The sequence below is a fragment of the Arvicanthis niloticus genome, unplaced genomic scaffold, assembly GCF_011762505.2.
Source record: "Arvicanthis niloticus isolate mArvNil1 unplaced genomic scaffold, mArvNil1.pat.X pat_scaffold_73_arrow_ctg1, whole genome shotgun sequence".
Lineage (NCBI taxonomy): Eukaryota > Metazoa > Chordata > Mammalia > Rodentia > Muridae > Arvicanthis > Arvicanthis niloticus.
Genome location: NW_023046343.1, coordinates 4118 through 21883, shown reverse-complemented (window position 1 = coordinate 21883; position 17766 = coordinate 4118). Strand labels below are relative to the sequence as shown.

General features: G+C 49.4%; 1 protein-coding gene and 2 pseudogenes across 1 annotated transcript; all 3 read right to left on the bottom strand.

The window, feature by feature from the left end:
- Positions 1–2552: 2552 nt before the first annotated feature.
- LOC117702391 (coiled-coil domain-containing protein 12 pseudogene) lies at positions 2553–2984 on the bottom strand (annotated as a pseudogene).
- Positions 2985–8151: 5167 nt separating this feature from the next.
- On the bottom strand, positions 8152–9848 carry LOC117702361 (coiled-coil domain-containing protein 12-like). The gene is made up of 4 exons (XM_034493555.2): positions 9639–9848; positions 9433–9467; positions 8416–8492; positions 8152–8326 (listed from the first exon to the last, which is right to left on the bottom strand). Exons 1-4 carry the CDS (start codon positions 9846–9848, stop codon positions 8244–8246), a joined length of 405 nt encoding a protein of 134 aa, XP_034349446.2. The 3' UTR covers positions 8152–8243.
- Positions 9849–14749: 4901 nt separating this feature from the next.
- On the bottom strand, positions 14750–16910 carry LOC117702373 (crooked neck-like protein 1 pseudogene; annotated as a pseudogene).
- Between the last annotated feature and the right edge of the window lie 856 nt (positions 16911–17766).

Below are 17766 nucleotides of genomic sequence, written 5' to 3'. Positions count from 1 at the left end.
GCTAGCTTGACTCTCTTCCCCTGGTTCAATAGGAGTTTACTGCTCCAACCTTCCCCCTAGCCTGACCAGCAAGAGGCATCTAGACAAAGGGTGTCATGGCCCAAGATGCCTCACGTTTGGGGGCCAAAATGTCAGTGAGCACACTATCAATATTGGAACCCACACTACCGAAAGCCTTGGGGCCTAAATTGTTAGAGCCCACACTGCCCCAAGCTGCTCCAGTCCACATGGGTCGGGGTTCAGCAAGAGAGAGAGAGAGAGAGAGAGAGAGAGAGAGAGAGAGAGAGAGAGAGAGAGAACAGATGCAAGGAATGGAGACCAGACAGAGTATGATTCAATCCTGTTTATCCTTCAGTCTCTCTTCTTAGTCCAAGTCCCAAGTCTTGAGTTTCTAGTCCCTAGTGCCTCCAAGTTCCAGTCTCAAGTCTCATGTGCATATTCCAAGTGCCCAATTCTCTATAGCTTTCTTCTGTCTGCCTATTGCCATTTATATGTCTCCCTTCTAAGTCTCTCCCTCAAGTCATGCCCTTAGGCCTTATCTCTAAACCTGACCTCTAAGTCCCACCCTTAAGTAACACACCTTTAAGTCTCACACACCCAAGGGAAGATCCTGGGTATCTAAAACCAGATGTTATCAGAATGTGCTCAGCAATGTAGGCTATTGTAATCCAGTCTCTTGTCTGGGTATATGGCTAAAGATGGCTGCAAGGATGATATCTGCAGGCTCCCCACAAAAGGGGAAAAGCTCTAACAATTAATCCTTTACTTAATAGCCTGCTGTTTTACATTGAGGTGTTGAATGCCAGAGACTGCAGTTTCTGGCCTCCAAGGTAGGTCAGCTACAGTAGCAAAGTGACTTAGACTTAGATAGGTAAATGCTTTATTATTATGTAGAGTGAAAAATTATAAAGGCCATTTTATGAAATATGTGTAGATTTCTTTGCCCTTAGACCTGGGCAGAAAAATGCAGGTCCCATTTTTCTGAATGTAAGATTTTCACTACCCCAGGACACATTCCAGGTGGAGGACATTATTCCCTGAATCAAGCCTCAGGCAGTAGGCCCAGCTATGGGTGGGAGAGGCCCAAGGCAGGAAGGCATTCCTGACCACAGAAAAAAGATGCAAGCCACCTAGGTGGGGCTATAGCAGGAAGAAGTGAAGATCGTTAATCTGAAGTAGTTGGTAAATGAGAAGGTGGGACACAGTGACATGGTTATTAACCTTTCAGGGTGGGTTTCTCTGGAATGTTTCGCTACTCTTATGTTATGTATCCTTGGCAACTCCTCACCCCGTCCCCCGTCCCCTGGTTTGTGGTTTTTCACTTTCAAACCCTCCATGGACTGGATGTTGGGGTGGAACCCCACTCCTGCGCAAGTGCATGGTGACACTGCTGGCTGCCATGTTTCTTCCCTAATAAACCTCTGCTGATTGCATCCAGGTATGGTTTCTTGTGATCTTTGGGTGGTTGTGATTCCCTGAGACTTGAGGAAGGGTCTCCCGAGTATTGGGGTCTTCAATTATTACACAACAACCCTAAATATCTCCTAAGACCAAGTCTCACCCCCTTCGAAGTTCCTCTCACTCTGCTGCTTCAAGAAGAACCAGAACAGGAAAGAAGTCTGCAGGGGCTGACCCTGCAAACTGCAGGTGTAATCTTCCCAGAGAGGAGATCCAGATGGCTATACCTACATCAGCTTCATGCTTCCAGGCTGTCATCTAGAGAATCAACACAGAGGCTCACAGCTTAGTCCAGGCTCCAAGATCACAGCTAAACCCTAGCATACCATAGCCTGATCTCTAGTAGAACTGACCCATAGTTCTGACTGGGAGAGGAAAGAGATGCATGGCTGGTAGCAGTGCAGGATCGGGGAGAGCAGTGTGATAGCCTCTAATCTGCCATGTTTTTGTGAAGTTCTTCAGAGTGCAGCCTCCTCACTCTCATACTGGAAGGGGTCCAGAGGACCATGTGGGACTCTCTCCTTCCTTGGCACAAACTACTGCAAGGCCTTGTGAGGGGTCTTAAGAGGACAATCCCAGTCTCTATATCTGTGGTCTAAGGGTTCCGAGGCGACCACTGCTGAGTCTGACTAGAGACTAGGAGCAGAAGGTCAACCTTGGCGCTGCCCACCACTCCAGGCTCACCTAGGCTGGCCCTAACCAGGAGTAAGAACAGTAAGTAAAACTTCTGCATCCCAAGTCCAACCCCCGAGCACCAAAAAAACTGAAAGCGACATGCCTCTACTAAATGCAGCTTTATTTCCAGAACTTACAAAGCTCTGTTTACATACATATGTACAGATCACAGCTTTGACCCACTCGGGGTAGTGGAAACAACTGGGAGATGAACTGTCACAACCAACAGAAGCTGAGACTCAGTGGGCTGGCTCAGTTCTCAAGACCCAGAAGTGCTGGCCAGCCTAACCCCATCCCTGTCTGAGACTACCTTCCCACAGGATGTGTGTGTGCTGAAGAGATGAAACACAGAAAGCATCTCAGTCGGAGTCACAGGCCTCTTGTTGGATGGTGCCGTGCACTGGAGAGGCCAGGCTGTCCTAATGGCCTTTCAGCCTTTCGTGGATCAGCTCTGTGATGGCTCTCTGGGTCCGATTCTCCAGCTTTTCCAGCTTCTTGGCCACATCTCTCTTGAGATCCCAATCCAGTTTCCGAGGTGCTATGTTGGCCAGGTCTACTTCCTCAATGACAGGCTCTGGCTTGGCATCCTCCAGCTGCTTCTTCACCTTCTCCTCCACTGCAACTGGTTTGGCCTGGGCGACCTGCCACCTCTTCAGGTCTCTATCCTCTGGGACATAGTTCCAAAACCTGGGTTCCTTGTGCTCCTCCTCTTCTTCTCTGAGCCTCTTGCGCTGTGGCCTTCCATCTCCCCTGTCCTTGCACCCAGTTTTCTCCCGGAGGGCCTTCAGCCATTCTTTCAGCATCAGTGCCTCTTCTTCAAGTTGGCACATACCAGCAGGAGCAGCCGCCATCTTTTCACAGGCCCCCCTCCTTTTCTGCTCTGGCCTCACGCAGACTCAGTCAGAAAGTGTTGGACTTACAAGATCTAAAACCAGGATACACGCTCCCCCAGAAAATCTCACGGTCCGGATTCACTGCAATAACCTGAGGTTGGATGATAATAATAACCCAGTGCACTGGAGTTCTCTGCATACAGGCCAGAAGAACCAAGAAGAACCTCAAGTTGAAGGTAAGAGCAGTTTTTATACCGTTTAAGGGGTGGACTAGAGAAACACTGACTAGGCACAATATGATTGGTGGAACAATGTGACTTTTAAACTGATTGGTCTTTGGGGAATGAGGTGGCAAGGACCTCCCTTGTCTGTAAATGTTGAGGATTGGTTCCTCCTGAGGAATATGTCTACCTGCCTAGGGCCTTCCCTACCTGCAGGTGTGGTCTGAGAATGTTAATCCCTGTTTCCTCTGAATGTTAATCCAGCAGGGTAATCCAGCAGGTGTCCTTGGACTAAGGAATGTGCTCCTCCCAGGATGTGTTCTGGGGCAGTTAATTTTTAAGTGGAACCAAATTCCTAGAAAAGCAAGTGAATCAGACCTTAGAGGAAGGGAATAGAGGGAGTGGATTGCTCTGGTTTTGCCTAACCTCCACACTCCTTTCCTGATTGCCTTCTTGGAATACTTAGCCATCCTTATTCACTTGTGCCAATTCTTCAAGAGCAAATGCCTTGAGAAACTTTCCCTGAGCCTGGTGAGGTGGTGCATGTTTGTAATTCCAGCACTTCAGAGGCTGAGGCATCATGAAAATTATGGGGTCGGGTTCAGTGTGGTTACATAGGATAACCTCTTCTTAAAGCCCCACTACCAGACAAACACTCAGAAACCTGCCTTGGTTACTCTCAATCCCATCTCACTCTCAGGTCATCCTCCCCCGCTCTACAGACAGCAGCAGCCAGTGGCACCTCGAACTCTCCTGATGAGTGGTTGCTCTTAAGCCTCGCTGTCCACTCTCTGGCTGGACTCCAGACCTGCTGAGTTGGAGACCTGGCTGCATGGCTTCTTCCTATGAACTCAAGAATGATCACTCATCCCTTTCTGGAGCTGCAACATAATCAGAGTCAGGCTGCCTTCCCTGCCTAGGATCCTGCAAACAGCAACCAGGGCCAAATAAGCACCACAGTATAGAAAGAGTTTGACCAGCACAGGGCAGCGGTGGTGAATGCCTTTAATCCCAACACTTGGGAGACAGAGGCAGGTGGATGGATCTCTGAGTTCGAGTCCAGCCTGGTCTACATAGCGACTTCCAGGACAGTCAGGGATACCTAGGGTGGGCTCAATAGAGGGAGACCCAGCCAGAGTGAAGGCCTAAAAGAGATGGATCAGGGAGGGGAAAGTCAGCAGGCTCAGGTGATCCTTACCATCCTGTACCCAGGAAAATGCTGTCTGCTCACCAGAGCACTCACAACCAGACATGACAATGCACCTCTCTCTCTCTCTCCTCTCTCTCTCTCTCTCTCTCTCTCTCTCTCTCTCTCTCTCTCTCTCTCCCCGTGTCTGTGTGTCTGTGTGTGTCTGTGTGTGTCTGTGTGTGTGTGTGTGTGTGTGTGTGTGTGTGTGTGTGTGTAAGGAGTGCAGAGGGATTGGAAAAATTGTTAAAAAGTATATGTGTTGCCCATTAAAGATGGCAGGCAAAGCACAGCGTTCTAGTGGATTTAGATGGCTTGAGGCTGGCTGGGAACTTTGATGAGGGTGCTTGTGCCTAACAGGGTGGGCTGGGCCAACTTCCTTTTTAAAAAAGATAGCCAAGCCATGCCTAGAATGGTGAAAAAAACTCTCTGAAACACAGAGCTCTTGCATAGAACCAGATTCCCTAGAACTAGATGGGATCAGTAGGATAGGGGATGGAGAGAGGTGTGACTCAGCCATAGCCTGGACAGAGGGTGTTTGACCTACAGAGAGAGGCCACCCCCTCCCCCTGCATCCCTAAGGGAACTTTGCCATAAGGACTGAAGACATCTCCAATCCAGTCTCAAAGTTCTGATGCCCCATCTCAGGGGTCGCTTCTCTGCACCCTTCCTTGAGTCTATTTCCTGGACAGAGTTATGGACTACATTGGTCCCAACCCAGCAGCCTAGAGTGAACTTCCTGGCCCCCCTACTCTCCACCCCCAATGAAAACCAAACCTTGCCTATAAGATGCAGGTTCTACCTTCTGGAACTAACCCTGGTTGGTCTCTTAGGCTGGCTGCCTAGTGGTCGTGACCTTTTTCCTCTACTTCCTGGCAAACAACTACTACTGGATTCTGGTGGAGGGGCTGTACTTGCACAGCCTCATCTTCATGGTCTTTTTCTCAGAGAAGCAGTACCTGTGTGCCTTCACCATCTTTTGCTTGGGTGGGGAGCCCAGTGTGGTGGGTAGGGTGAAAGTGGACCAGAGTAAGGCACTCCCATGGGGCATGTCCTGTCTCTCAGTTTTGTAGCAGGCTGGAGGTCCGCCCATCCTGCTGTGACTGACTCTGTTCCAGCTCTAAGGAACTCCACTTGACTATGGGCAGGGTTCACTTGTGCTGTTGACTTGGCCCAGCCTTTCAGCTCTCTTAGGGTGATAATTCCTGGGAATGTGATGAGGTTTAACTTGGGACATGAGTAGGATCTAAAGTTACCCGTTAGCCTGGGGTTGGGGGTATAGTCTGGAGGGTAGAGTGTCTGTGCGTGTACACATGTGCACTTGTACTCGCACACAAAGAAGTCAGAGGACAACTCTGTGGAGTACGTTCTTCCACTTCTGCGTGGGTTCCAGGACTCCAGCACAGGATGTCTGGGCTGCCCAGCAAGGACTGACTTTTACCCCTGAGCCGTCTCTCTAGCCTTTGTCACGCTTGAATCTGTAATGTGCCTTTATATTTGGATGTCTGTGGACTATGACACTCTCGTTTCATTCCTGGGTCTTATGTCTTCCATATCAGTCTTGTTCAGCAGTCAACCTTACTGATCTTTCCAAAAGATGCCAGTATATTAGCCATGTCTCTCTCCCACATCCCTGGGCAAGCCTGGCTTGCTGCCTTTCTTTCAGTAATGGATGATGTGCCTGGCTTAGATCACTCTCATCCCCCTAGCCTCCTTACACTGTTGAAGCTTGTGGAAGCCCTGATATATTAATGGCCAGCTAAGTGACAGTGAGTGTGGTGAATGGGATCGGAGGTGAATGCAGGTGCCACCATGGAAAGGTGAAGCAGGGGGTTGGTGGAAGACACACACAGGGACTCGTATCCCTAATGGTTTTAAGTGTGTGTGTGTGTGTGTGTGTGTGTGTGTGTACATGAGCTATTGTGATCCTATGAAATTCCTGGCCTGGCACCTGGCCTACACGTGTAACAGTCCACCAGGACACTAAGGGGCAGAGGAAACACACACTACTGGCCAAAGTGGTCTCACTGTCTGCCACCACACTGTGCCAACCTTCCTGATCCCTAAACCCAGCACATCAGTGTAGCTGAAAACACATGTCTAAGTCTCCATTGCAACGAGTTTACCCCAGATGTCTCTGCTACTTTTTGCCAATCCTGTGCTCACCAGAGATCTGCTAGTCCCTTATTTTCAACCTGGGGTTAGGCTGTTCTCTTTTGAGAGCATCTGTCCATAGCACAGGCTGGCCTCAACTTCCTGCCTCAATCTAAGAGACCTGGACTTACAGGTGTGTAACGCCACTCTGAGCTGATTTTCAGGGTTTCTGATCAGCTCTTACATCTAATTCTTGTTGTGTAAAGAGGGATAGCACTGCTTATTCCTCTGAGAATAAAACAGACACTTATTTTGGGGCTATTGGTTCAGCTTCCATGGCTGTAAATTCCCCTTGGCTTATATCCATTTGGAACTGCAGTTCCAGGGCATCTGATGCCCTCTTCTGGTCTCCTTGGGCACCAGGCAGAGATACAGTTACAAACATACACTCAGGCAAAACACATGAAATGCCTCTAAACCTTCCCTTCCCTACATCTCCTCTCTCTTCTCCCTTCTCTTGCCTGCCCCAACCCCAACAACCACCTTCTTTCTACTTCCTGAGACAAGGTTCTATGGCCCAGGCTAGCCTCAAGCTGGCCTGTAGCTGGATGATCTGAACCCCTGATCCCCCTGCCTCCCTCGACTGCTGGTATTCCAGGTTATCTGCAGCCACAAGGAGATTCAAAACTGTCATCTGAATGATTATATTTACTTTGTTTGGGTGTCCTAACTTCTGTGTGCACATGCACTGTACTGCATGACCTAAGTCCTTGGCACTGTCTGCCAAAGCTGGGCCACCATATGGAAGGAACACAACACACGTGGACCAGCACACTTCATGAGTTAGGGTGAGAGGAAGCCCTAAAATAAACTGTCAGGAGCCAACTTGGGAGAAGCTAGAAACTAGCAGGTGACATTCCCGAGATGGGTCCACTTTGGATTCTAATTTATGACAGAACTAGGGTAGGTAAGGCCCATCAGAAATTCATTTTTAGGAAAGATTCCTGCTGTTGATATGTTTCCTGTTATTAAATATATGTAACTATCACTAGGTATTAACCCTACTTAATGAGGAGATCTCTGGAGAACAATGAAGATGTATTGTCTTGTGATGCTATATAGACAATTTCTTTTCATTTTCTTTTTTAGTTTTTTTGAGACAGGGTTTCTCTGTGTAGTCCTGGCCATCCTGGAACTCACTCTGTAGACCAGTCTGGCCTTGAACTCAGAAATCCACCTGCCTTTGCCTCCCAAGTGCTGGGATTAAAGGCATGGGCCACCACCGCCCCACAAATAGATGATTTCTTAATTCTTAATAATGATCCTGGAAGAATTCCTAAAATAATGTCAGTGGTTACAAAACTCTTCTATACTGGGACTACTATTAGGTTCTCTCTCTCTCTCTCTCTCTCTCTCTCTCTCTCTCTCTCTCTCTCTCTCTCTTTAAATTTATTTAATGTATCTGAGTACACATTCACTGTCTTAAGAAATACCAGAAGAGGGCATTGGATCCCATTACAGATGGCTGTGAGCCCCCGTGTGGTTGTTGCTGGGAACTGAACTCAGAACCTCTGGAAGAGAAGTCAGTCAACCCTGAGTCATCTCTCCAGCCCCTATTAGGTCTTCTCTGATGTCAAAACTGCAAGAACTCTGCCTGTCTTTAGAAAAATAGAAGCGACATGACTCTATTAAAGAAAGCTTTATTTATAGAAGTTAAAAAGCACAATTTACATCAGAGGAGATGTCTGTGCTGAAGAGATGAAATAGGAAAACATGTCAGTCGGAGTCACAGGCCTCTGGTTCAATGTTGGCAGCCACTGCAGAGGCCAGGCCGTCTTCCTGGCCTTTCAGCCGTTCACCTGGATGGAGAGAGAGCAGACAAGTGGAAAAGGTCTGTGCTGAAGTCACTGCTCCAAGGGCAGGCCCCCACTGGCCAGAGTGCACTTACAGATCATCTCTGCAATGGCACTCTGGGTCTGCTTCTCTAGCTTCTCCAGCTTCTTAGCCACATCTCTCTTCAGATCCCTACATCAGGAGAGAGGGGAAATGCAGAAGCTAAGGGTTAGCATGGTGTGGCCCTGGGATCTTCCTGCAGGGCTTTGATATTTATCCTGCCTGAGATGCTGCTCTGGGGAGAACATGATGCTACCTTCTCTGCTTTTCTGGACCCTATCATCCATCAGCCTTCCTAACTCCACCGAGGTAACTGAGAGAAGGGGACGCCTACCACACACTCAGTCAAGGTAGAAGACTGAAACAGAATGGTGGCTGGCTCCTTGGGATCCCCCTTCTATGTCCCCTGAGTCAGCATCAGAGAGGAACTTGTGGTGGCCAACTGTCAGCCCTATTCCCCCTCTGGCCACGGCCTCCCACCCCCACTCCTGGGGCTTCCAGAACTCCTAAAATCAGCCTGAGTTCTCTAGTTCTGCAGTTCCTTCAGCATACACCTCATGGCTGTTTCATCAAATTAAAGCACTGTGGTAGGTGCTGTCACCCACCCCACAGATCTACAGGCACCAAGAGACGTGCCTACAGCACCTTCCCTCACCCATATTCTCAGCTCACTCAGAGGGGCTTCCAGGCTTGAAGGGATTGGGTTCCCTACTTCACAGTTACAACAGAGGCCTAAGCCCTATCTGCTTGCCCATCCGTCTCTTCACTGTGGTATCCTGAGCACACAGGGGTGCACTGCTAAGTCGGAGCCCCCAGAGTAGGTGAGTTTTCCCCCCTACAGAAGAGGCTCGAAAGGATGCCTGCTCTTTCATCCCTTGGGCCCCTCGCCCATGTCTCATGCCTTACTTACTTAGCCCTCATCCCTGACTCTCTTGGGCAGAGCTATGCCTGCAGTGCTCGTCCCTATTCCCTATCTGTCCCTTGGCTGTCCTCCCAGCCGAGGCCTCTGACATGCACCAAACACCATCACCTCCCCAAAGAGCTTGTGCCAGCCTTTATGGACAACACTCACCAGTCAGGTTTCCGAGGTGCCAGGTTGGCCAGGTCCTAGGGAGAGAGGAGACAATGCATCAGGGCCAAGGCCCAGCCTGAGAGGGAGTGCAGAGACTGGGCATAGAGGCAGAAAAGTGCAGGCAGGCAAGGAAGTTAGTGTGGTGGGAACAGAGACAGCTAGAGAAGGAAGCAGCACAAGCAGGGAGGGGCCTCCCAGGTACTCACCACTTCCTCAATGACAGGCTCTGGCTTGGCAGCCTCCAGCTGCTCCTTCACCTTCTCCTCCACTAGAGGGGGAAAGAACAACACAGGCCTGGTGGGTGGGAGCTGTTCCTCCAGACTTAACAGCCAAAAGGGCCCCAGGGAAGAGGAGGGACACCACTCAGCAGCAACCCTGGAAGACATCTGATCTCCTAGGTTGAAGGCAGACCCCATTGCCCAGAAAGGGATAGAGCAGGCTATAGCTGGAGTGGACAAGGCCCGGGCCTCAGGCTTCCAGATACAAAATGGGAGGAGCCTGTGTCCATGGGAGCTATGGCACTAAAAGGGAAATCCTAGGGATGGCCTCTAGGTCTGGCATGGCTGGAGTCTGGGTGCCTTATCTTCCCTTTCATCCCACCTCAGACTCATGACAGGCACCTCCTACCTCCAGTAAGTCCCTAGGTCTCTCTCTGAGTGTCCCCTTCTGGGGACCCATGCCTGAAACGGAACAACGTGGACAGCCTTCAGACCTGTCACCAGGGATGTGTTTCTCTGACATTCCTTCCTTCTGCCAAACTTAAGTTCTGGTAGCCTCCTGGTAGAGGCCTAGGGCCAGTTTCTCATCACCCTCCCACCCTGTGGGGTGCCCATACCACCCTCCACTACTCCATGGGGCAGGGAGAGGAGTAGCAACGAACAATAGGGCAACTTCTGAATTTTTGATGAGGTATTTACTCATTCATTACTTGCACAATGGAAAGTTGGTATCAAGAATTAAAAACTAAGATTCTTGGATAAGCATGGTGGCACTTGGGAGGCAGAGGCAGGTAGATGTCTGTGAGCTTAAGGCCAGCCTGGTCCAGAAAGTAAGCTCCACAGTGAGACCCTGTCTCAAAACCAAACGAAGCCAGATCCTTCAGGACCAAGGATAAATCTGCTCCTGTGACTAGGAGGTTCCCTCTTCACCCTACATCTGTCACCCTCAGTCAAAAAAGTGGGGAATCTGGACAAGGCTCTCTCTGGCCTTTGTGTTGCTGCTGGTTGTCCCCTGAGGCTCTATGGTTAGCTTCTCTCTGGGGTCTTTCATTCTGCCCCTCTCCCCAGCAATACAGGACTCACCATCTTGCCTTGCTGCCCAAGGATCTCAGGTCACTTCTACTCCTCATGCCCTGAGGACCTGTGGCCCACTCCAGGTTGGAGGTACAAGGGGCCTCCTCCCTGCCCTCCTGCCCCTTTTATGTATGCTCCCTGAGAAGGTGTGTGAATGCCCCAGACGGCTCTCTCTGACTTGGTACCTCTTCTCTGAGGGTGACTGGAAGGAGCATGGGGGAAAAGAGGTCCATGTACCTGCAACTGGTTTGGCCTGGGGGACCCGACACCTCTTCAGGTCTTCACCCTCTGGGACATAGTTCTGAAGCCTGAGTTCCCTGTGAGAGCAGAGCACAAGCACACCTCAGTGCAGGAGTGGGATGGGATGCCTGCTTCCCGTGTGCAAGTTCCACGTTTCCTCCTCCTGTCTGGAGGTGGCCAAGTAAAGGGAAGCACAGAACTTAACCATCCCCCCATCTCTCTCTCTCTCTCTGTCTCTGTCTCTCTCTCTCTCTCTCTCTCTCTCTCTCTCTCTCTCTCTCACACACACACACACACACACACACACACACGTTCCTCAGAAACTGGGCCATGGTTACTGAGGACACTAGCATCTACTGGGTTGTCTCCATTTGACAGTAATGGGAACTGAGGGTATGCCATTTTCATGAGGTCACACAGTAGAGATTGTACATCTGAGAACAAGGCTAAGCCAGAGCTCCTGGGTTGCATAATGCCTCAATGACAAAGCCCTCCATACCAGCTCTCCTAACCCAGCCAAACCTCCTCAGAGCCTTTAAGTCTTACAGCCAGTGTAGGTCACACAGTCCATCACTTTCAGTAGAAAGGGTCTGTGTATACTGGGCCAAGTGATATGAAGATGAGAGAGAGAGAGAGAGAGAGAGAGAGAGAGAGAGAGAGAGAGAGAGAGAGAGACAGAGACAGACAGACAGACAGACAGACAGACAGACAGACAGAGAGACAGAGAAGAGTGACAGAGAGAGACACTCTCTGTGTTCAAAAGTGCAGGTGCGGGGCTTTATATTACATACAAAGGTTCCAGAAGGTGGCTTCTGGGCCTGAGGCTATAGTTGATTTGACCAACACAAAGGAGACACAAGAGGCTGATCTGTTTGACACCTGATGGGAGTGGCCCATAAAGGCCATGGGGACAAGGCTTAACCATATGTCATGATCTGCTCACATGCTGGTGAGACTCACAAAGCTCAAACCCTGACAGCTCTTTTGAATGCAACTAGAAAATCCTCAAACCTAGGGGTGTGGACTCCCAGAAACAAGAATTTCCCCAGCAGGAGCCCAGGTTTTTATCCACTACCTGCAGGCAGTCTCCCAGCTCAGCAGCTCATCAAATCCAAATCAAATAGAGAGAGGACTGTCCCTGGGAAGAGGGGACCTGGCTACCCCACAGGGCAACAAGTTGAGAGTTCCTGATGGGTCACTGGGCTTAATTAAGGTAGGTGTGGACAGTGGACAGACCCTAGGCCAGAGGCACAGAAGAAAGAGCTATTTCCCCACTCTGTCTTGAACTGTGGTCCCTCAGAAAGTCCTAGGTTTTCAGGACAGCCTTCCAACCATGAGAGCTCTGCCTAGGCTAGGCTAAGAGTGCTGCTGGCTTCCCCAGTCCATGAGAGGGTTAAGTCATTCCACAGGTGAGGTGCACGATGCCTGTGGCCACATAACTAACTAGTGGCCATGTCCCCAGCTAACATACCAACATACCACCTCTTCCCTCCTGCCAAGGCCCTGGGGCCAGGCTAAACCCGGGGAGTGCTGGTACCCAAGTGCCCATCCCACACATCTAGGGGTACCCTACAGGCCATGTTCCCTATGCCTGCTCAGGTCTGGAGTGAGCAACAGGTCACTGGGGTGCACAGTGAGAAGTGGAGCCTATCTGCTGCCATGGCTTTGTTCCCCACAGGGTGGAAAGTAAAGAGGAACAGAAACTGGATGTGGAAAGAAAACAGCAGGGATTAGTGAGGAGAGTAAAAAAAAATAATTCCAACCCCACAACCAGATCCAGGGTCCATGAGTAATAAGAGACTACTGCGTAGCTTCACCTGCCACCCTGTGTTCTCAGATGGCCACCAGCATGAAGGGGGCCCAAAGCCTGAATCCCTGTGTCCCTGGCCCACTGACAAAGGGCAGGAGTCTCAGGAAAAGGGGCACTGGGTTGTGCTTTGGGCTTTTCTAAGCAAGTCCAAGATTTAACTCTCTTTCCACAAACAACAAACTGGGGCACAGAGACAGTTTAAACATCCACTGGTCGGCCTTAGAGAACCAAGCCAAGAAGGATTGCAGGGGAGCACGTGGAGCTAAGAAATAACAAGGGCCTCTTTTGAACCCCTGACTCTTGCTAATGGTGTCTGAAAAGCAGGGCTCCCTGCAACCTCACAGGCTGGAGAGAGAAGAAGAATGTAGCAGAGCCCAGGAGGAGAGGGCCCTGGCAAAGCTCTGGGCTACCCACTGTGACCCCATCTTAAGAACGGGGTGAGCCTGCAGCATACCACTTTGCCAGAGATAGAAATAGTCTCTACAATCCCAGGGCAGGTAGATCACCCCTCAGCAGGGAGTGCGATATAACTGGGCACCTCATCAGTCCCACAAGGGAGGATCAGGGAACCCCTAGGCGAGGTGTTGTTGGGAGGGGCAAGAAGCTCTCTATGGAGAAAAAAAAAAAAAACAAACCAGAATTTCAGATGGGCTCCAACATAAATAACATCCATGGGTCACTGAAATCCAAGGATGTACTGGAACGATCAGAAATGGACTTGAGACAGAATTGCAAATTTGAGGGTAGCCTGAACCTCACAGTAAGACTGTCTCCCCAATACATAAAAGAATTAATTTTCCACTCTGTTTTCTATTTCTGCAGGGTTTGGTTGTTGTTGTCTGTCTGTCTCTGTCTCTGTCTCTGTCTCTGTCTCTGTCTCTGTCTCTGTCTCTGTTTGTATGTATGTATGTATGTCTACAGTGTGTGTGGGTGTGTGCACATGCACCACAGAGGTCAGAGGACAACTTGTAGGAGTGAGTCCTCTCCTTCAACATGGGTACCAGGACTGAACTCAGGTTTGTCTGTGGGGAACAGGATGAGACTTATACTAGAAGAAAAATAAATAGTATTTATTATCCACAGACTCAATGAAATTGTAATCAAAATGCCAGCTTGTTTCCCTGTCTTTAGTTGACATCAGCAAGCTGGTTGTTAGAGAGAGTGAGAGCAGAGGAGAGTCTGGAGACAGTCTCAAACTGTAGCTCAGGGGAGTCTCAAACTTGTAACAATCGTCATGCCTCAGCCTTGCTAGTGCTGGGATGCCGGGTGAGCCACTACATCCAGCATGACTGTAAAGTTTATAAGGAAAGAAAGGATTAGAACAGCAGAAGTGATTCTGGAAAACCTCTTATGGACGATGGGATGGCCACCCTGGCCAGGCCATGAGACCAACTTGGCTGGGGAAGCAGGGGCAGGACCCTAGGGTGCTGGTCCCATGGCTCCTCAGCTGCATACCCTGGCCTTGCAATGTTTCTGGTTAGACAGCTCAATCTGTGAAATGTGGCCACTCGGCTTCCTCCCAGCACTATCTACTCTGTCAAGTGAACATGGCTCTGTCTGTGCTGTCTCCTGCTCCTCCCCCTCGTGGTCACATGTGCTCACCTCTATGCCATGCACCCACCTTGCTGTTTCCCCAGCTATTGTCTTAGCTGTAAAGTTAGCACAGTGTGTTCTCTAAGAACTAGTTAGGTAGGTTCAAGCTCTGCCTGTCTGTAACCATCTCAGGAGGGACCATTGTAGCCGCCCTCGGCCACAAGTCAACTGGGTTCACCTGAAAGGGGGGCTGGGAATGAAAGGGGCTGGAGGGCAAGAAGAGATGAGGCCAAGACAAAGTTCTCTGATCAAGGCCCAAAGCTTTAATGTGCAGCTCTCAATTTAAAGGGGAAGACCCAACCCACAACCCCTCCTGGTTCCAGATGGGTGGGATAATCCATAGTCGTTCCAGGTCACAGTCAGAGATGTCTCAAGGCAAGCCCAGGGGCAGTTCTGCTTCTGTGTTCCGGGCAGCCAAGGTGGGTAACTCCACCTAGATCCAGTCACTTGACCTTGTTGTGGTAACCAAGGTCTCTTCAGGCTTGCTCATGGTTGGGGGGAAGGTACACTGTTCCGCAGCTTCTCTTTCCTGTCGCTGTTTCTTCCAAAGCTTGGCCATCGCCAGAAGCTTGAGGTTAGGCTGGTTGGCAGCATCCTCTGGAAAGATGTAGTCATAGACTTCTACCCATCTGGCATCAGACCCATCGTCGGCCTGGACCTTTCTTCTCTTCTTGACCTTTTCTGGCATGAGTTTGTCTACTCTCTCCTTGTCTGATGCTGTTCCAATTCATCTTCAAACTTTCGCCAGGATTCCAGCAACATAAGCCTCTCTTCTTTTTCCTCACAGTTTCTCATGGTCTTGTTAGCTTCTTCATAAATCTGTCTGCATTTAGCCACACTTCCTTCTTCTTTCCCAGAAGATAACTCAAACTGAGCAAAACTAATCCATACCTTGACGTGCTGTGTTCGCTGAAGCAAACTGTCGGTAAAGGTTTCTTGTTCTCTCAGTTTCTTCCTGCTCAATCTCAAAATCAATATATGATTTCCAAAGTACCTCTGGCATATCCAAGCGTGGCTGGCTGATGGCTAATTCATATATTGCCCTAGCTCTCTCAATATCACCAAGGATTGTCTCTAATTCTGCAAACTTAATCCATGACGTACAATTTTCAGGTCCAAATTCCAAAAACTTTTCATAAAGCTTTCTGCATCTGTCAAATTCTCGAAGCTGTAGTTCCAGTTCTATGTAACCTTTGAATAACTTGTTCTTTGGACATTTGCCTATGGAAGTTCCCAGAGCTCTTCTGGCAAATGGCAGATTTTTCTGTCTTATTTCAAACTGTGCGTAATATAACCACATTTTGGCAAACGTGAACTTTTTGTGAGGAATTAGTTCCAAAGACGCTTGATATACCTGTCTTGTCCTCTCAGGATCCTTGGCCTCCAGCTCTTCATAGAGTGCATAGTTAATCCAGAGGTAGATGTAGCGCTTCCAGTGCCTCTTCTCCTGGATGGGTGGCACATTGGCAATGGCTCTCTCATAGACTTCCCGCACAGTGTCAGCTTCTGCATCACTTTCCACCAAGCGTAAATAATCAAAACCATGCATCATAATTGTGTGGATCAGCCTTCACTTCTTCTTCATACTGGAATCTCCGCTTGCTCACGAGGATATCTTCTATACCCCTCCGGTCACCAAACTTCTTCTCAAAGAGGGTATAGTTTTTAAAGAGTTCTTGGGCTTCTTGTTTTGGAATCCTATCCAGGGCATATCTGTAGATAACTCGTACCCTTTCAAATTCTTTCTGGTTTTCCTCAAATTTAGCAAAGGCCACATACAGGTGTTCGTCCATATGCTCATCCCCAAAAAACTCAACCGCTCTCTCGTAGACTCTCCGAGCTTGAGCAAAATAAGCATGCTTCTCTTCAAACCGAGCATACTTGATCCAGTTCTTCACAGCAGGGTGCACGAGCACAAAGCGTTCATAAATGGTGCGGGCCTTCTCCACCTCTTTGTATCTCAGCTCAAAGTTGATATAGGAGTGCCAGGCCTGCTCCTCAGGCTGCCATTCCATCCAGCGTTCAAACACCTGCCGAGCACCAGGAGGATTGTTCAACATCTCCTCCATGTGTGTGTACTTGTACCAGAACTGGTCGACTCGTGGCAGAGTTGTTACGGCACGGTCCCAGATATTTCGGGCATGGTTGACCTGGCGGTTCTTCATTTCCATTTCTGCATATTTCAGCCAGAGTGGAATAGTCCGGTTGTTGACATCTAAAGCACGCTCGTATATGGATCGAGCCCTTTGAATCTCCTTTAGACTTTCCTCCCATTGTGCATATTTTATCCAGTTACTAATCACAGTTCTATTTTTTCTTATGTTATCTTCAAAAGTCTTCCTTTTCCGTAGTTTGTAATCCTCTAATTCTTCTTTGTCTGTGATCTTCTGCTGAGGTGGAGGCGGGAGGAGCTCGAGTTCTCTTTCTTTAGCTTCTCTTAGAAGCTGCTCAGCAGTTATCTGTACCTCCGCAGGCAATTTGTTTTTCACCTTGGCCACTTTAGGAATCCGCTGTTTCCCGGCTGCTGTGGAGGCCGCCATGATTGCAGCAGCGGAAAACGAGCGACCCTGGCCCACACCTGGACTTCAGAAACCGACTTCAAGAAACAGCCCTCACCGCAGAGCCAGCCCACAACAAACTAGATTCCGGAACCTGTTGGGACCGCACTAGCCCCACGTTGGGTCCGGCCAAAATAATGTTGCAGCCCAGGCAAAATGTTGAGGCCCGGGCCGACCCACGTTTGGGTGGCCACTGTATCCCGGCCCAAGCTGCTGCTCCGGTCTGTGGGTCAAGGTTCCAGCAAGAGCGAGGGTGACAGCAGATTCTACCTAATGTCAGAGATTCGTCTCTGATGATCCCTCTATATTCTCTGATCTCCGTCTATATTCTCTGATCTCTGGTTCTGTCTTCTATAGTCTCCTAATGTCTTCTATCGTCTCATTCTGATCTGTTCTGTCTCTGCCTTTTATATGTCTCACTTCTAAGCCACGCCTCTAATTACACCTTAATCATGCCTTAGGGCTTGCTCTAACTCTGATCTCTATAATCTCACACACCTTTAATCTCAAGGTATCTAAACCAAGATTATCAGAGTGTTCTCAGCTGTTGTAGCGATTGTAATTCAAATCTCATTTCAGGGTATATGGCTCAAGATGGCTGCAAGCTGATAGCCATTTTCTGCTAAAAGTCGGCACCCAACAGTAACAGAACGGGAAAGGGACTTGAAAGGATGACCTTTGACCACTGCACAAATCAGGGGAAACGCCCATCCTTTCCGTAGCAACCACGTGGGCGTCCTCTGTGGAGCAGAGCAGCTTGCAGGAGGTGAGAGTGAAGTGGATAGCGCAGGCTGCACTGCAGGGACTTGGGGCTCGGATGGCTAGGGCTCACCCAGTCTAG

What these genes read in the sequence shown, in the direction of transcription:
- LOC117702361 (XM_034493555.2), bottom strand. Translation starts at nt 9,848, where the DNA reads ATGGGGTCTGCCTTCAACCTAGGAGATCAGATGTCTTCCAGGGTTGCT. An exon ending in GCACCTCGGAAACCTGACTG is followed by an intron (nt 8,493 to 9,432) that starts GTGAGTGTTGTC and finishes CTCCTGATGTAG; the next exon opens with GGATCTGAAGAGAGATGTGG. An exon ending in TGCCATTGCAGAGATGATCT is followed by an intron (nt 8,327 to 8,415) that starts GTAAGTGCACTC and finishes CTCTCCATCCAG; the next exon opens with GTGAACGGCTGAAAGGCCAG.